We start from the raw sequence: 19,747 nt of genomic DNA on the forward strand, positions 1-19,747 counted from the left end.
TTTTAAATAGCAACCTGGATGCAACCTGATGCAACTTCATTTCCCTTTGCTTATACAGGACTTCACACTGGCATATAAATTCACTACGTACAAGTCAATAGCTGTAATGGAGAAAACACTGGGCTGAAAATTGCAGATGGACTCTATAAGGCAACCGTAATTAACATAACCTTGAACATTTAAGTGCATGCAAGTCTCTTAATATCCCGTGGACTGTAGCCCATCAGGCTCCTCTGTCCATGGGATTCTCCAGGCAAGAATACTGGAATGGGTTGCCATTTCCTTCTCCAGGGGATCTTCCCGACCCAGGGATCGAACCCAGGTCTCCTGAATGGCAGGCAGACATATTAACCTCTGAGCCACCAGGGAAGCCGCCCCTTAGTATGCCAGGACCCTATTTTATAACATCTGCTTTTTTCTCTTATAAGGATCAAATAAGAGAAGGAAAAGCAATTTGAAGCCCATTTATTACTTGATAAATGCCTAACAACAATTTTTTTTAATACTCAGTACTGAATAGATAGTGGTTTCCAAAAAGCCAAGGTAAGAACATTTCTCAGTTGTCAGGAAGTGGCTCTGTGCACAATAGTCTCCTCCCAGGAATGCAGAGCTGATATCCAGCATTCTCCCAGAGGTGCTGTGCAGTCAACCTACTAATAAGCCTTCTCACCACCAACACAGTACAAACACAAACAAGACATGAGAAAGCCCTTTAAACTTTCCGTAAGCAGGGACTTCCCTGGTGGTCCGGTGCCTAAGACCCGGTTCTCCCAAAGCAGGAGGCCCAGGTTTGATCCCTGGTCAGGGAACTAGATCTCACATGCCACAGCTATGAGCAGCCAAATAAATAAACAACAATAAACTTACCATAAGCAAACTACAATGAAAATCATGTCACTGAACATACTTTATACTAAACGATACTAATTTTCGTGTTAAAGTAGTTAATTAGAAGTAGCATAATACACTGGGCTTTGCTGGTGGCTCAAATGGTAAAGTATCCGCCTGCACTGTGGGAGACCTGGGTTTGAGCCCTGGGTTGGAGAGATCCCCTGGAGGAGGACATGGCAGCCCACTCCAGTATTCTTGCCTGGAGAATCCCGTGGACAAAGGAGCCTGGTGGGCTACAGTCCATGGGGTCGCAGAGTTGGACACGACTGACTGACTAAGCATAGCACAGCATAATACATTAGGGAAGGATTGCGTATTTTTAAGGGATTGTTGACATGTTTAAATGTTTTATGATGTTAAAATTTTACTTTCAATTTATAATTTTCAAATATGTACAAAACCACTATTTTCGGTTTTAAATAATTCGAGGGCAGGAGAGCAGGTGAAGTTGTTTGTAGTAGTTTTATTTTTCAGAACAGAACTCAAAGACAGAATTTAAAGTACTTTCAAGATGCCTTATATCACATTCTCATATTCCACTGTGTAAGAAACATCAGTATACTTCAATTTACCTAGCTCAGAACACATTTTATTAAGGAAGAAATTATAGTTAAAATTCTGCCAGTTTGCTGGTAGCCTAAGACTCGGTCCATACGCATTAAGCAAGATGACAAGTCTAGTTTTTAGCAACAACAGAAAATGTATGTGTTAAGGCTGCCAAAATAAAAGTCAAAGCAACTATTTAGTGAATGCCTATGGTACGCAGGGAGGACAAAGCCCTTATGCCTTAATTTCTGTTCTTAAGCAGCTTAACGTCTAGATGGTGAGACAATGCAAACATGGGGAAAAGCTCAACAACCACAGTCTGTAAAACCGACAGAAGAAATGTCATGGGGTTGTACATGATTAACAAATGCTATATAAGTTTAGTGAAAAGAGAGGCTAGGTAGGCACACATGTAGAAATGCGGGTGAGAGTTGTAGCCTCTCATTCATGGAGCTTAAAGTTCACAGATGCCCTGAGCCTGAAAAATCCATGACATGTTAAAACTATCTTTGGCATTTTTACATACCTAGCCCAACTATTTGCTAGAAAATACACATAAAGATCCATTTTATAAGCAATGATTATAACATATTACAAAATCAAATTAAGCTGTGTTCTGACATCAGGCCTTTCACAGAAAATCAAAAGAAGGAAAAGCTGAATGGCTTTAGGTAACAGCACACGTTACAGCACCCAAGTGGTTTTCTCTCCTTTCTGTTCCTCAGGTTAACTGCAATATGTTATTATAAAATGTAAAACTTTGCTACACAGAACAAGACTGTAGGAAAATCTGCTCCTTATGATAAATCATCACTGGTGATAAGCCAGTGATCTTTTCTGGCTTGCATAAAATCTTTATCTAAGAGAAAAATTTTCAAATTGGTTATACAGACTGCAAAACCACCTTAGGAGACACTAAGGAAGAAGTTAAGGGGATAAGGGTAGGACAACACGTCTGCTCCCACCTCCTGATTTCATCTATTTCACATTTCAGGGTAGCAGGTAAGATTGCATTTGAAAAACAAGACCTGCTAAGATAGAAGACAGAGGATCTATGTGTAATAACATGGTGAAATAAAACACACTTAAGGGGAACTCTAAAATAAAAGGCTATTCCAAGTTTTTGTTTACTCTAATACAATATATACCACCAGGTCATGATTTTATCTCCACTTGGCATTCTTGCCTCTACCTTCTCTTTGGTTCCCCTCCACAAGGCCTTTTTATTATAAACACATAGGTCTTATTAATTAAACTAGCTAGATGTAACTACAGTCACAAATCTACCAATGTCTCCACTTTCCTGTTTGGGCAGGGACAACTGGTCCACATATTCAGCCCTGATCCTTTCGTTACTCTGTTCCCGCCTACAGTCCCTAGGACCAGAGACCTCTTATTTTAAGTTAAATTTCTGTTAGCAGTCTAACTCAACTGGGAAGTAGTCACTGAGAGTTCCAATCCCAAAACATTCCTAAAAGAGTTTATTCTGCTCTTCAGTTTTTAATCCTTATCTCACCGCTACTCCCCAAAGTCTCCTCAATCTGATCTTGTTTTCTAAAAAGCTTTAATCTTCCTCTTCTTGTGAAACAAGTCTTTCTTGGTACAAGGGGCTGTCTATCAGAAATTTAGTTCCCATTATGATTAATTCTTGCTACTTAGACTTTCAAATATTCATTTTTAGGACACTGAGTATGGCCTGTCTTAGCCACTCTACCCCTTGCTAAACTCCCCACCTCCCCCAGCCCTGTTAGATATTAATTTCTATGAGTTTGGGGATGGAGTCTATCTCCATCAGTATATGATTTCAAGAAAGCCTAAACTTTCTTATACTTCAACATATCTCTAAACAACTGAAATAGAAATGAATTATGCTTGTCCTATATATAAAACCAAACTTTAAAGAGCACACAAAATTTATATCAGAAATTAAAAGAAAGCCTTTATGATATAGGAATGCTTTTCTCTAAGACAGTCACAACAATCATTTCAATTTATTAACTAAAATGTGAATGAATTCTTTCCAACAGATTTACAAAATCAGCTTGTTTATGAAAAAAAAAAAAAAAAAGCTATTCCGTCTGAACAAAAAGAACTGATCCTCAGATTTTCTAGAATTATGCTCGTTATAAAAAGCAAAACAGACCACTACTGCACAGCACATTTGCTGGCGCACAAAATCTTGAGGGTTGAATAGATCTGAAAGTAGAGATTAAATTAAGTGAAACATTCTAAGAACTCAGAGTAGAAATGACACAAACAGGAAAAAAGAGGCCCTGAGGATCAGCTAAATATGATTTAGGCTTTATGGACTGTCTCTACTTCCTTCCTTCCTCCTTGTCTAGAATGCTTTCCTGATCTCTTCAATTAATCTTTACTCTTTCAAAAGCCCAAGTCTCCCCCACAGATGATCCTGGACGAGAGCACGGCGGTCTGGACCGCGCTCCTGCAGCCGCACACCGTGCTGAGACACCCGGTACACTCTCACGTGTACTCTCATCTTCTCTCAGAGCTCTGCTGACACGCCTGAAGGAGGCCGTCTTATACCTTCTTGAGAATACAGCTCAGTGTCTTAGAAACGAGACATGCTTCAGGATACCTGCTGAATCAAATTCCCAACTTGAGAGGAGCTGAAAAACCACTTTCCCCGAAAAGGCCTATTATCTGTATAATGCAGCGATTCGACCTGTTCTACCAAAAGAGGTGCAAATCCTTCTGAAAGGAGGAATCAGCTAAGTGTGGGGGCCCAAAAGGCCTCTCTGAAAAGAGGCCACTAAAATATGCTTTCAATAGTGCTTGAGATGTCAAAACACAAATAAATATAACTTTTAAAATCCAATTTACCAAAAAAAAAAAGAAAAAAAAATCCAATTTACCAAATCAGGAATACTTTTTTTAAAAAGATATTCTAACATTATGTGCATGAGACAGTAAACAGGCCTATTAGCTATATTCTATCCATTTTTCTACTCTAGATACTATTCACTCACTATGCACTTTATGTACCTGATATCCTAGTACCAACAATCCAATGAGTTAAGTAGTAGTTTCATTGTAGTATAAATGAGGAGACTAAGTTGACTCTGGAAAATGAAACTACTACCTAGCCCATTGGGTTGTTGGTACTAGGATATCAAGTACATAAAGTGCACAGTGAGTAAATAGTTCAAAAGTGCTGAAGTCAGTAATCATATCCATTCTGATAGTAGTGTGCACACTACCATCCAGTCTGTGCCTTGGCAGGACTCACAGGCCAAGAGAAGAGCAGGGCAGACATGTTTAAAAAACGACATGGCATGTGATAATAAGTACCGTGATATAAACAAAGTCCTGTAGGGCACAAGGAAGAAAATGAACAACTTGGCCTTTCTGCATGCAGGACAAATGATGGCTGGAGACGCTCAGGGGAAGAGAAGCTGATGTGGAAAGGGGAAAGGCATTCCATACTGAACAGAGAGCAGCAGAAGCAGCTAATCACAAAACACAGTGCATGGTACAGGATACATAGATGTGCTTTGCACAATGTGCACTTCTCTCTTCTAGAATGTTCCTACAAGGATCTGTAAGCTTGTTTTTGGAGAAGAATCAGATCCTTTAATGAGAGCCGGGAAAACATCTAGATGTTTGCTTTATGAAGGATCTGAAGAAGCAAAATCTACTTAAGGAAAAAAAGAAAAAACAAACACAACAGGAAAAAGTATCTATAGAAAGAAGTCTATATATAAAGCCTCATTTAGAATGAGGAAAAAGGTAACTGAGAAGTCAATGGAGGAGAAGACAATACATTCTCAGAAGCATTATTAGGTGGAGCCTGAACCAGAGTACACAAAACTAAATGATGGGAGGGACAACAATCCAATGTAAGAAACTGACAAAATCTGAAGTTGGAAGCTTGAAAGAAAGCATTTAAGTGAGCACGAAACTAAGAACTATGAACAAAAGCCCTATGAGGACATCCAAGGATGACTGAGGGAGCTTACTACCCAGGAGAAGATACGTGGATCCATCAGAATATGATTTCACCCAATTATAAAACTGCGGGGACATGGAGAATGTCAACCACCCTGACATCTCTGAGATCTGAATCTGCCAGGAGAAAATAAACCTGATAAAATTCATCTCCTGACCCCCGACCCCGCCTTTCCCAAGGTGGAAACACAGGGAAATTTTTCTTCTGGACTTCTGACCAACAAAGCACAGGTTGGCTACTGTGAATACAATAGAAGCCCTAAAGTATGTGACATCACCTTAGGACTTTAAGAAGGAATGAGACTAACTGATGGAGTTCTTGGATGGCCGGCATCCTGGCTACTTCTGTAACCACCTCAGTGAATTGCATTCATTTGTCTATCAGTTTTTTTCTACTACCCTGTGAGTTCCTTCAGAAAGGGCCTTGATTTGATCCTCTTTGTGTACAGTGAACAGTTTCTGAACCTCAAGAGGTATTTAATGTTTCCTAAATGAGGAGCCCTGAACGTTTGCTTCCAGTTTTTTTTGAGAAAACGTCTTTCCAAAGAAGTTTTTTTTTTTATTTAAAAAAAAAAGAAAGGTGGGTCAGCGTGGTCCCGTGGTTATAGGAGGCAGTGATTCCATAGACGATAGAAGATGCAAAAATATGAACATTCTATGTTCAGACTATATAATAATCTAATAAGGAAAATAAATTGGGGCAAAATCTAAAGAAACTAGTTCTTGTGCAGGGAGAGTCTCATGGGATAAGATGTGAAAAGCTGGATAGAGTTACATAACCTACCTGTGGATAAGAGTATCATAATCCTTGAGGATTAAAATCAGAATCCATAATGATCTGAAGCTTGTGAAAAATGCTGAAGGCAAAAAAAAAAAAAAAAAAAAAGCTAAGTTTGGAACAGAAGAAATTTAGGAAAAGGCAACGGCTCAGCCTGTCATAATGTTAAGTCCTGAGGAAAGTCAGAGCTATGTAGTTCCATCTTCATCTGCCTCGTTCCATCTTCTTTATAAAAGAGCATGATCCTCAAACCAGAAAGGACAGAATAAGCAACGTGGAGAGAGAACTGTAAGTCACAAAAGATACAAAGACAGTAAAAGAACATCTACTCAGTTTCAGTAGGCTTAAAATTTCTAGGTGCAACATGGGTTCTCTTCCAGGGTATTCATCCTCAAGAGACGTCATCACAAAACCATTGTTAAGAGAATTACAAGGAAAGAAAGAAAAGGCAGCTCTGTAAGCTAAATGCTTAAAATGGGTTCTGGGGAAATTTTTGAAACCGATTGGAAGACACCTGATTTCTTTAGAAGTGAACATGAGAGGTTTTGCAAGCACTGCTCTACTGTTTGCATTTGGGGTCATTTGTCATGAGAAATAATACGCAACATTTGGACTAAAACCTCAGCTCCTTTCCTAATGAAATACACAGGAAGTTTAACTTTGAGGTGAACAGCAGTCGTGAAAGCAGCTTCCACTGACAATTGTTTCCCACTGGAAATGTCCTCCTCCTAATTCCGGGATCCATTTCCTTTCTTCTTCTGTTGCCTGCCCAAACTCAAAGACTTCACACCTAAACTCCATTTCTATCCCACCAAAACATCAATGCCATAAAACAAATGGAATAGAGCAGTCAATGAAAGCCAAAATGCATTTCCATAAAGAACCAAGCATATCAAAGTAATTTATTCTTTGGACAGACTACAGACTTTCTAGGATATAACTATGATATATCTTGAATTCAGCAGTTTCTGGAAGTTTTCTAATGGTAACCTTTTGGTATAAGATTCTAAAGTACAGCATGGATGACAGCAGGGTTTAGATGAACTGTTACAGAGCTAAAGACACTGTGTGTTAGTCTGGAAGTTCCTGAGATAGTGCTTGGTTTATCTTTGACTCCCGACAACGTTTATTTAAACATGCAAACAAAAAGCCAAGTCTACAGATGACAGAATCAATAATTAAAACTACAACTATTCTTAAATTAAAATCCTTAAACTCTTCACTATTAATGTTATTAATAACATTTATCTCTCACTTTATAATCACATAGTCTCATACGATAAACTTGTTGAGATGGTAATATACAAACAAGGAAACCAAATATACAAACCAAATCCAAACACACAATTTAACATGGTTACATTCAGGTTTTTAAAAATACATTTGCAAAGTACAGGATGGAGAGATCTAACTAACCAGTCACATGTATGAAAAAGGTTTAGTAGTTTTACTTACACCATTTCATAACAATTAGGTAATAGAATTTTTTAAAAAATAACATTAAGCCCACATAAATAGATGTGAAATGTCCAAATTATCAACTGTATGACACTGAGCCAATCACAAATGATAACCACTCTGAACCTCAGTTTCCTCATTCACAAAATAGGGATAATATCTACTCCACAGGATATTTTTATAAAGAGACTGTGTAAACTATAAAGGAATATACAAATATTAGTAATAAGAAAAGTGTTAATGATAAAGTAGATTCTCTAATCACATCTGGATTATTAAACTATGACCTCCACATTTCAAGAAAGCTATTCAATGTAATGTCAAAATATGTGGAGGAGAAATAGACTAAAGAGAACTAGAAACCATGTTAAATGTGAAAAGGTTAAAAGGACTAAGGATGTCTTATCTATGTCTAGAAGTTACTAGACAAGTGGATACTGCCTTCACATATTTGACAAGCACAAATGGGAAAAAGATTTTGGTTTAGCCAAGAAAAAACATTCTTTAACAATCCTAAGTTCCCTAGTGAGAGCACCCTGTTTATGAAAGTATTAAGTTCCCCAAGTAGCTCTTCAGCACTCACATAAGTAGAGTTCTAGAAAATAAGGTATTTATAAAGGCTTTCTGAATTGTGTGTATATGTTTGTGAGTATCACAAACGAGACCCTGGAGGTAAAAAGGGTTATTGGTTAGATGAAATTTTTTAAAGCCTGTGTGTATGGAGGAGGGAGCACAGTGGTCTTGGGAAAATAAGGAATAGTCGCAAGCTGAATTTTCAGAGTTCAGAGGTAGAGAAGATAGAAGGACTGATCATGGAGTGATGAGGCAAATCGTTACACTGAACTGAGGATCACAGTTCAACCAAGAGATAAGATAACTTATTTGTAAATGAATCTGATTAATGTCTCCACAAGTCCAGATTTAACACAAAGCAGATCCAGACCCAGGCTGTGCATACCTCCAGAAATAATCAGATACAAACATCACCTTCTCAACCACAAGTTTTCATTCAGCAAACGTTTACTGGCTCTGTCTGGGGCTTGATGCTATAACATTTTGCAGCAGCGTCCTACAAATCACGCTGTTCTGCTTACTTTCTATTTCTTCAGCGGATCACTGGAGTTTTTGGTTATTTTGAAGAAAGCAGTGATAGCTTTTGATTGTTTAGTACCAATACAATATTTTTTAAGGGAGTGTAAGTTCCCTTTAGGCTTGCATTCAGACCAAAGTATCTTGCTACCCATGCAAGAAATCCTCATAGGGTTATATGTCCATTGAAATTTTAAGACTTTTTATGTTCATAATCTTCCAAATTTAAAGATTTCTAAATTTTCTAAAAGTTATTAAAAAACACTAAAGCCAGTTTTTACTTCATTTGATTATTACACAGCTCACTTTTGTTTTGACAGTGAAGATCAGTCAGTCTCATCTTTTTCTGAAGGATGGCTCCTATCTTAAGGGTTTATATCAAAGACACAAAAATACCCTGAAAAGACGACTAAAAATTATCCAAGCTCTGAAATATGATTTTCCATGCTCTGAATTATAACCCAACTATGAGCTTTATTTTTAGAAAGTTATCTTTTTAGGCATTAAAATAAGAAACTGCTTCTTAATTTTAGAAAAAAAATCATTTTAGGAAATAAAGTCCTCATCATTATACTAAAACTAAAAGAAACAGATAATGAATATGGTCATAGTAATAAACACTTCCAACCAAACAGATCAAGCATACATCTTTCTTCTTCACTGTACTATTTTCACAAAGCAGAGGTATTTGTTAAAATTTGTTTTGAGGTTGTTTTATAAATAAACATTTGATTTTTCAAAACAAGAATATAAATTGAAATTACTTATTCTTTTATTTTCACATACATATGTGAAATTTATGATCTTAAAAAAAAGACTATTTTGCTTTTTCTTCTTCCTATTTATACTGTGGAAAATACACATATTTTCTTGCTTTCAATTTTTCAAATAATGCCTCAATTTAAAGAGATTTAATCCTAATAAGACTGTATTCTTTTCAGACCTATAAAAGATAATACTCCTTTGTAGGACAGGATTTCAAAAGGCCTACCTGCTGATGAATTTAAACAGCTATATGCCTACCATCAGGTTCACTAAGTGGCTTTAGTTTAAAAATTATTTTAAAAATATATTTAAGTGCTCATCCTTGGCTATGATTTATTGTAGTTCAACCTTCAAGGAATGCCAGAGATATTCTTGACAGACCAATTCTCAATCAGTGTTGAAGAAAGGAAAGCAGGAAGGAAAGAGAGAAAGATCAGATGAAACAGTTTTAAAATAAAATATAAATTATATATTTAGTCTTAAATATAAATTAGAAACAACAGTTCCTATTTCACCATCTCCTGGAGCTTTATACAGAACTAGAATTTTTAGTGGAAAAAATAGTTTTATTAAAAATCACATATATTTGTGAAACACTGAATTTCAGTAGTATTGTCCAGAATGTATTTTTAAAGAGCTAGAATTACTTAGAAGTAAAAGTAAGTGAATAGCGGCAATCTAGTAAAGTAAAAAGCCTACCAATCAGACATTTGTTACTCAATCTACTTCCAACCCAGACTGTGCTTTCTGCTTAAATGTGCTGTTTTGATTTTTAAGAGAGAACAGAGACTGACTGAGAGGGAAATTGGCAGGTAAATGACCATAGAGACACTGAGTGAACACTCAGGAACCTGACAGAGCCCTTTCTTCTCCTCTGAAGAGGGAAAATTCAGGCCTGTCAAGGGTCCTACAGGGCTATCACACAGGAAGTGCACCTTAAGATCTAGTCAAGACCTCCCCCTCTAACTGTGGTCAGCTACACGGAGAAAGAAAGAAGCAACTTTTTCTTTGCACAAAGGAAGAAAAACTAGACAGAGAGGCGAGCACAAGCTACGAGAATAAGACTCACAGCAGTCAAGAACTGAAACCAGAAAGTGTGTTATAAAACAAAAGTTGCAGGGTTATATGTATTTATTTGGAAATTATGAAAGATCTTTGCTTAGTTCAATAATAGGCTTCATTCCAATCACCTGCCATTTAAAATAAAGGTGAGGTTTTGCAGCACTGACTCAAGAAATGTCATTCCTATCTAGGACTAGGGCTGGGGAAGACTATGGTTAGGTTAATTAGTGAATGTTAATAGTTTAGATGTAAAAACAAAAAAACCCCCAAAACCCATCAGTTCAGTTCAGTTCAGTTGCTCAGTCGTGTCGGACTCTTTGTGACCCCATGAATCGCAGCCCATACCTGGTAGCAAATCACACCCTAAGTTAGGGATGAGGGAATAGGGCTATCAGTAATTCATAATCACAAATTTTAATAAAAACGTATTATTTTAATAGAGACAACATAAGTAAAATAACACTCAGCTTAAGGTCAGTAAGCAATCTTCCTACTTTGTTGATGAAGTCATAACCCAGGGCCTCCTTTTCCTTTACTGAGTACTCAATTTATAGACATAATAAAGAAAAAAAAAAGAATGGCTTCAGTGTCAGTTTTCTTGACAATGTTTAAAAACATCCCAGCAATATTCCAGATTACTACGTTCTGCTGCATAGACACATTACTTCCATACACAAGACTGATGACAACAGAGTAGAAATGCCAGTACAGTCCTTGGGAAGAGATCTCACCATATTAGGAAACAGCACTAGGCTATAAAAGTTGATTGCAGTCAGCTTCCCTGCATTTCTTCTTGGAGACGATGATGGTATTATCAACTTTAAATCCTTGTGGAGCTTCCCCTCTTTTTCATTATGCTGAAAACAACAACCTCCTTGATTGGAAAAAAAATCAGCAGATATTCTATCATTTTACACGGTGCAGCATACAGTAGCTCTTCAGAGATGAATCTGAGATCACCCCTTTGGTGTGGGTGCAGTACATCTTGGTGCCATTAATGTAAGAATTTTTTTCATTCTGTAGTATTAGAGATATCAGCAGTCTAGTGGTCATGCAGGTTGATGCTTAAATGCTCTTTGGCACTGCAGAAAAGTCCTGGGTAAATTAAATTCCAACTCTGTTTTACCCTTTATTTTGGTTCTGACATCTGTATTTAAGTCACAGTAAGAGTACCTGTGAAGTTTCAATCTCCCCCCATTAAAGTTACTCCATGATCACTAGGCAACATTTAACACAAGGCTGTTTTAACAACTTACAGGGTCTGTAATAACAGTTGCCAACCGATGGACAATCTGAATGCCTTAAATTCATTATTTGCACTGATATTCACAGTTGAAAGCCCTTGACTTGTGAGAACTACTATAATAACTGTAAGACACAATGAAGTTTAGAGAAATGTTCTGAATCTTGAAGTTTTCTTCTTGAATTACATATACTCACATTAAGAGTACCTGTGAAGTTTCAATCTCCCTCCACTAAAATTACTCCAAGATCACTAGGCCACATTTAACACAAGGCTGTTTTAACAACTTACAGGGTCTGTAATAACAGTTGCCACAGATGGACAATCTGAACACCTTAAATTCATTATTTGCACTGATATTCACAGTTGAAAGCCCTTGACTTGTGAGAACTACTATAATAAACTGTAAGACACAATGAAGTTTATAGAAGAGATATGTTCTGAATCTTGAAGTTTTCTTCTCCTTGAATTACATATACGAACACATATTCATTGGTGAGGGCTAACAAAACTTTAAACTGTTGTTAGAATGTGATTGTGGGCAAACCACAATCCTTCTGAACCTTGTTTATTAATATCATTATTATTATTTGGTCTTCAAAAGAAGGATCATTAAAGGCTATGCTATTATGTTTCACAGCTCTGAAGTTTTAGGACTGTATAATAAAACATCTTTTTCTTCTTTTTATCCTTTCCTTAGGTTTTCCTAAAGAGTATATGGGATGGGTATGTTCAGTAGTGGAAGTGAAAACCGATGAGAAAAAGCTATGAAAATATTTGTTCAGATAAAGCATAACCAGGGGTGAAGTAGGCACCTATATTGTAACCTTGCTGCATATGAACAGGACTTTAATTCCCATTAAGAAAAAAAAAAGAAAAAAACTTTAGAGAATGACGGAATATGAATACAGCTCTTATCCTAAACGCAAGAATTAATAAGAACACAGAAGGAATAAATACACGAAAAGTCTTAGGGAGATGGCCTGAGACGTTTTCCTCTGCCATATTCACTAAGTAGAGGACTTAAATGGAAATCACTATGTATAAATCAATGTACATGCACACATACCCACTCAATATCACCCTCAGACATAGAGTGAGGCTTCCTTGCTAAGGAAGCCTTTTTTTCTGTAATGTACTAGTCAAATGTCATGAAGACAGAAAATTACCACTTAAGAACTACTCAGACAGTTACTTTAAACTTTTTTACCTGAGTCTAGATTCAGCTATTACCATACAGCCCCATCAAGGACGGGCCAAATTTCTCACAGCCAGAGTGGGTCATTTATTCAATTTTAACATTAAGATAATTAAAGAACAGTCCTACTAGGCCACCAAATTGTACACTTTAAAGTAGTTAATTGTATGTTATTTGAATTTCAACTTAAAAAAAAGGTACTGAGTTCTTTAAAGGCTTTATAAATTATATGGAAGGGAAAAAAAGCTTTGAGGCTGTTGCTTATAACACAGGACAATAGTAGGTCTTAGGACCAACCAGGAGCTGCAACAGCAAACTGTTCAAAGCACAGTTCTTAGGGGTTGGGTTGGAGCTTCCAGGAACCTTGAAAATAATCATAAAATGTGAAGCTGGCTAAGAACAAAGTGAAGTCAACAGCTGCTTTATGAAGTCTGGTGTGAAGGAACCTGAAGAAAATGGATTGGTTCTTGAGTACAGTAATTTCCATCTGGTTCATGGAATTTCTAGGTACTTCAGTCTAATTCTCAAGCAGCTTATACTGCATAGGCCTGCCTTCAATTCTAGGTACCAATAGGTGTAAACCAGATTTTTATATAACTCAAACTTAGGGTAGACTCTCCAAAGCTCCAAGCTACCAGACTCTTCACATGCACCTACTTCCTCTGCCTAAACCTTTCACATCGTAAGTAACACACTCACTGGGGATACCTACGCCGTCCAATCTCACCTCTGGCTTTCCCCAGGCCTTCCCCTGGACTATGTGTTCACATCCTCCTTCTGTGCTTTGAGGAAGCAATGTTCACTCCACTGTGGGATGTTATCCTCTGGATCACCTTCAACTTATAGGAAACATGATCCAGGATTCCTCTGGTAATACCATGCTTTCTACAATTCTCTCTCACACAGTCTGACGTCCTACTCTGAACAAAAGAACTAGAGGGAAAGCTGGACAAGTAAAGACCACAGGGGTAAGGAAAGCTTGCCTTCTTTCCAACCTCCAGCCCTAATGTTAGACATCTATCTACAATCCTTTTCCTGGTTCTCACTTGTCACGTAGTGTTGAGTGGTCATCACACTGACTAGTCTCCTAATCTGTCCTTCTCTTAACAATACTATACTGGTTCTTTGTCCTCATCAACATATAAAATCAATGAACTCTGGATCACAAGATTATATCATCAGTTTTACCTTTTCAAATATCTTTGGGTTCTTTCTTCTTCACCCTCTAAACAAACTCTCATATATGCTTTGTCCACTCCTGTTGAATCATCACAACATACAAAACTATACATATCTGACTCTTTTAAATTTGATCCTTATCTTGACTCAACAATTCTTAAATTTCTTTCTGATTAATTTCTTGGCTTATTCTCACAGACTTATTTCTTTCTCTCCCTCTTTTTTTTTTTTTAAAAAAAAACAGGTTCCCAACTCCAGTCTTTCACCCCCATTTTCTCACATTATATGCATCCAAGAATTACTCACATGAGCACCTTCATCTAATCTCATTTTCTCTAATCTCATCTTCTTTCACCTAGATTTTCAGATTGTTTTTTTTTTACAAATAACAAAGGAAGATATAGCCCATCTCGATTAAGTTAAGCTTATAGCCTAACCTCATCTCGGGGGTGTATCTATTCCGAACACCTACAGAAATCTTTTACTCCACTGGTTAGCCTATCTTCTCTTTCATACTATCTACGCTGTTCTCTCACTCGACTCTGTAAATTCTGCGTTAGATATTCAGCATTATCTTAAAGCAATGCCTTCTAAGATCTACGACCCGTCTAGTTAGCATCTTGTTTTTCCCTTCCTCTTTGTTGCCAAATGTCTTTAGTCAATGATTGCTGCATCTACATCCTTGACATTTCCTCATAAATCCTAGAAATCTGCCCTTCCATCTGTATCTTTTTATGAAAGCAGCATTTTTAAAGATCACTAGAGATATGGCCTGGAGAAGGCAATGGCACCCCACTCCAGTACTCTTGCCTGGAAAATCCCATGGACGGAGGAGCCTGGTGGGCTGCAGTCCATGGGGTCGCTGGGAGTCGGACACGACTGAGCGACTCCACTTTCACTTTTCACTTTCATGCATTGGAGAAGGAAATGGCAACCCAGTCCAGTGTTCTTGCCTGGAGAATCCCAGGGACAGGGGAGCCTGGTGGGCTGCCGTCTCTGGGGTCGCACAGAGTCGGACACGACTAAAGCGACTTAGAAGCAGCAGCAGCAGAGACATGGCCAAACCCAAAGGCCTTTCCCTGAATCTCATTATTACTTCTAATTCATAATTTCTTCTGTAATCCTACTAGTATTACTATTTGTGTCCAGGCCACCTTATTTTCACTGGTCAGCAATGACATACAGGAACTACTTTCTAACTGGTACTAATTTCCAGCAAATGTATCAATCTTCTTAAAACGCTGCAATCAAATTACATCTTTGCCAAAGAAATGTAGTTCTCTACCACTGACCACATCCACATCAAGACTGAACTCTTCTTCCTAGTTATCAAGGCTTTTGCACATTCACCTCACCTTCCTACATGACCTGTAATACCTCAGACAAGTCCATCTCCTTACTATCCTCTCCTGACCCTTCAAAGACCATGCTAATCTCCATCCCCAATTTTTCATTCAATCTGTTCCCTTTACTGTATTTTCCAATTCCATCATTTAATTTCAAGCCATCCTTCAAAAGCAAAAAGTCAGACATTTCCTACGAAGCCTTTCTCCAAATCTGCCTGAATAACTTCTTTCTCTAAATCCCATTTTTACTTCTGTATCAGCAAAGTGTCTAACTGGCTCACTCAGCATTTCATGTGTGACTATTCAGCACAAGGAGACGACATAGTAGATATTCAGATAAAAAGACTGAGAGGAGGAAGACATAGCACTAACGGCAGAAGAACTAGCTTGAAACCAGATAAATGACTTAGTTAAATTTTATAGAAAAAGACATATATATTGTCATTTTGCAGTATCACCTCTTTCAAAGAAAAAAAAATTTTTTTAAGTTATTGCGCTCTCAACTATATGCTATGCACCTCTTAAGCAGATATGGGAAAGCTTCATCATCAAATAAACCAAAGAACCCAAAACCTTACAACTCAATATAGGATAAAATGTCCTCTTATTTTTATATATGCACACGTAACTTGGTGGTCTTCATTTTGTGAGTTTCAATAAACCTGCAATTCGTTCCTTGCTCCTGACTCTCTGAGGTAATGCCTCTGTATGAGTAGCTCCCTATGTACCTGTATTACATCAGAAGAGAGCTGTCAGTCTTGAAGGTGCTTGGAATACTGTATAAATAGGAGCCATGTCAGTAAAAATGTGCACTCAATGCAATGAAGCTTTCTTTAAAAGAATATATATATATATAGGAATCTATACTTAACTACCACAACACTAAAGAATAAGACATGAGTATATGCCCACAACTGAGCAATACTTCAATTAGAATAATGAATGTCTGTCTCCCCTGTTAAAATTTTTTTCACTCTAAATTATCATATATTTCAAAATTTCAAGTATCAGTATTCAATATCCTTCGTTGCCCTGTCAAAGCAATGAATAATGAAATGAGTGGACTACTATCACTGTTCTTGTAGTTAAAATATATCAAGAGGTGACCCTATAGAAATAACTGAAATAAAATTGTCACAAGACTGTTATCCTTGATAATATATAATAGGATCTATACTTTATTTAACTGGTATCCCTCAAGATCTACCTCAAGCCACTACACAGAACAGGCACTTAAATATTTAATTAATGCTCTGCTGAAATAAGAGGAGAGTATACAAAAGTACCACCTGTAAAAACAAAATGCAACAGTAGAATGAAAAGGAAAGTATTATTAATCAGAAAATATTTCCTAATGGAATCTTTAAGAAAATAAAAAGAGGCACTTGACATTCATCATATGATCAAAATTATTCAGTCCAAGTCTATATCCTACAGTGACACTAAAAAGTGACGCTCTAAATGTTTTTTTAACATTTTCTCCCACTTCAGCCGGGGGGAGAGGTGGGTCACCAAATGCTTTGACAAGTCTAGTAACTATGAATATTCTCTCCAGAAAAAAAAATGAACATCTATACACACATACAACTCATAAGCACGTCCAAGGAGTTTTGTATTCCAGGTTAAACATTTCTGATTTAAGGAAAAGATGAGTCACTTTTGAAAAGTTAAGGATATCAAGGCATATAAAGTTTCCCTTGTGCATGACATATCAATCATGCAAGGAATTTATCAAAAACTAATCTGAAGTTTTTAGAATTTCTCAGTCTTTACCATCACTTGGCTTCATCAACTTACTTGCTATGTGAAGCAGTACTTTCTTGTACGTGTTGTGTAATTTCTTCTGAGTTTTAGTACAATCAATTTTGACTGATTTTAGGACTTCACTTTAAAAAACCATAACATACAAAGCAAAACAGTGAAGCTTAATTTTTTAGGCTTACAAAGTCTCAGATTTACAAAGTTACTTAAATGATCATCTTTCATCCAAATGAAAATATCTAAGTTGAAGCCTAATTACCCAAGAAAGCGTTTTCTGTTTACAGTGTGTATGTATAAGATGGCATAGGAGGGGAAGCAGGCAGGAAGACAGTGCTGGGCTCTAGTAAGTCATATAAATTCTGACAGTTTTGTGGCAATGGCCAGGAATGAGAAAGGAGAGAAAGCTACCACAGGAGAGAAGCCTTGTTTAACAGGTGTATTTCTCAACACAGAGAAGAAAGTAAATGAGAGCTAACCACCTCTTATGTTTTCATAAGAAGATTCAAGCAATGAAAGGCTTGGCTCTGAAGGCTGGAGAAAACTATGCACTAGGTCAGCCCTAGCAGGGAACCGGAGTTTGTCCACAAGGCCCAGGAGCCTCAGCACCACAGGAGGCATTAAGTGGATGTCTTGGCCTCTTACAGCAAAAATGAAACCACAGTCAACACGGACTAAAAGGCTTCATATTCAATACATACTAAAAGGCTTCTAACGAATTTACAGTATTTCATTTGTATTTGCTAAATTTCTTATAATGCTGTCCTAAAGTCACTCCTAAATCAAAAGCTGAGATTGTCATGTATGCAGAAATTTTACAAGAATAATTTAAATGGCTAGATAGTTGTTTCTATACTCTCAGCTAACCAAATTGAAGAATATCTAAGAATGGATTTTAGTCTACCCCCTATACTTCAGGACAAAGCCATTTGTGTAGTTTATTTAATGGAAAGTTATTAGACTTTACACAGAGAGGTAACCCTGAAAACTCCAACTCCAACATGATATTAGTATCTGTTCCCAGTAAGGTATTTCATTATTATTATTATCATCATCATCATTACTTTAAATCTTTAGGCTTCCTTTTTTGGTATTCATGCTACTCTTTTAATATTTTTTTAAATTAAGGCATATCTTTTATATCACAATTGTCCTTTGAAAATCCCATGAGGAGATCTGACTTTCCCTTTTCTTCCCAGATGCTTAATTTAGGCAGAACAGTCATGTTTTCTGAACCAGCTGTGTCTAATGCTGAGTACTGAACTCAGCTTATTTTCTTTCATTATCAGCTTTAAAACTATTTCAAGAAATTGTTTATTATCCAAAAAAGTCACTTCACATTATATCCTAATAAAGTACACCACTATTCTCTGTGATTAAAATTACCTATGACAACTTACGTGGCCTAATTTTAGAGGATCCCCAATCTCTTCTCTTCCACCTTAGTCTCATTCTGGTCAGGAACTTGTAATATAGTTTTATTATCACATTTCAATTGTGAAACAATGAAATTTCCAAACAAATATCTCACAGAACTACCATTTTTTCAATAAAAGTTTTACACTACTATGGTTGCTTCTCACATACAATATTTACCCCATATTCAAGTTTCTGATAAATCAATTGTAAGTTGAAATTCTGTTTCTGAGGCATTTCCTGGTATACTAGGCAGTGCATTAGGAAAGAGATTATATTGCATTTAGTCTATAATAATTATCTCTTAAGAGTCTCTATATAATTAACAACCATTCAAAAAGAAAGTGCAAATGTGCAAATGAGAAAGAACAAAAACAGTTTCTAAACAGGTAATGCATAATATAGGACATAAATCCATACAACTACAAACAATTGCTGATAACATCCTTCTGGGCATTAAATGACACCACCAATTTTGTTTTATATGTATTCTTTCTTCTCAAGTATTCAAAGAATGCAATAGACATTATCTTCTTAATTTCCAAATTTCTCATGAATATATTAGGATATTACCATTTTTTCACAAGTCAGAAAACAAGAAACTACCATTATCTTTGAATATTTTCAATAACAGAGCCAAAGTAACAATTCTAGCTAATCTCATCTGGGATCTTAATTAGTACTACAAGTTTATTTGTGTGAGTTAAAAAAATAGTATCACTCATGAGAAACAATGCCAAAATTATTATGCTAATAAATTGTGTTAAAGGCCTAATGAAGAAATACTTTAGCAGCTATATGAGGTAACACACTAGTTGTAGGCATGAGGAACGTTTATGTTGGCTCTTTTGGGTGTATACATTAAATGCAAAATCAGAAAGGAATCATGCAAAAATCCGGTTGCCCATGCAAGCACCCCAGAGTCTAATCCTCTCCTCTCAGTTCTGTTGTCAGGCCACAGTAGTGTGGAGACTTGTAGGCCGCTGTCCTTGTTGTAATGAATGGGAAGAGGCTGACAGTGGCATGGTCGAAACCTTCACCTCTTCTTCCCC

The 19,747-nt window shown here is 36.8% G+C and overlaps 1 protein-coding gene across 9 annotated transcripts in view; it reads right to left on the reverse strand.

The window, feature by feature from the left end:
* The window catches only part of CNOT4 (CCR4-NOT transcription complex subunit 4), a 153,299-nt gene that overhangs the window by 5,847 nt on the left and 127,705 nt on the right, over positions 1 to 19,747 (reverse strand). For 2 of the 9 annotated variants that reach the window (XM_005205773.5, XM_010804523.4), the window contains exon 11: positions 1,335 to 19,746. In XM_005205773.5, coding sequence (XP_005205830.1) covers positions 19,646 to 19,746 — 101 coding nt within the window. In that variant the 3' untranslated portion in view covers positions 1,335 to 19,645. 9 annotated transcript variants of the gene reach the window in all.

This window comes from Bos taurus, chromosome 4 (genome assembly GCF_002263795.3).
Source record: "Bos taurus isolate L1 Dominette 01449 registration number 42190680 breed Hereford chromosome 4, ARS-UCD2.0, whole genome shotgun sequence".
In the NCBI taxonomy this organism is placed as follows: domain Eukaryota; kingdom Metazoa; phylum Chordata; class Mammalia; order Artiodactyla; family Bovidae; genus Bos; species Bos taurus.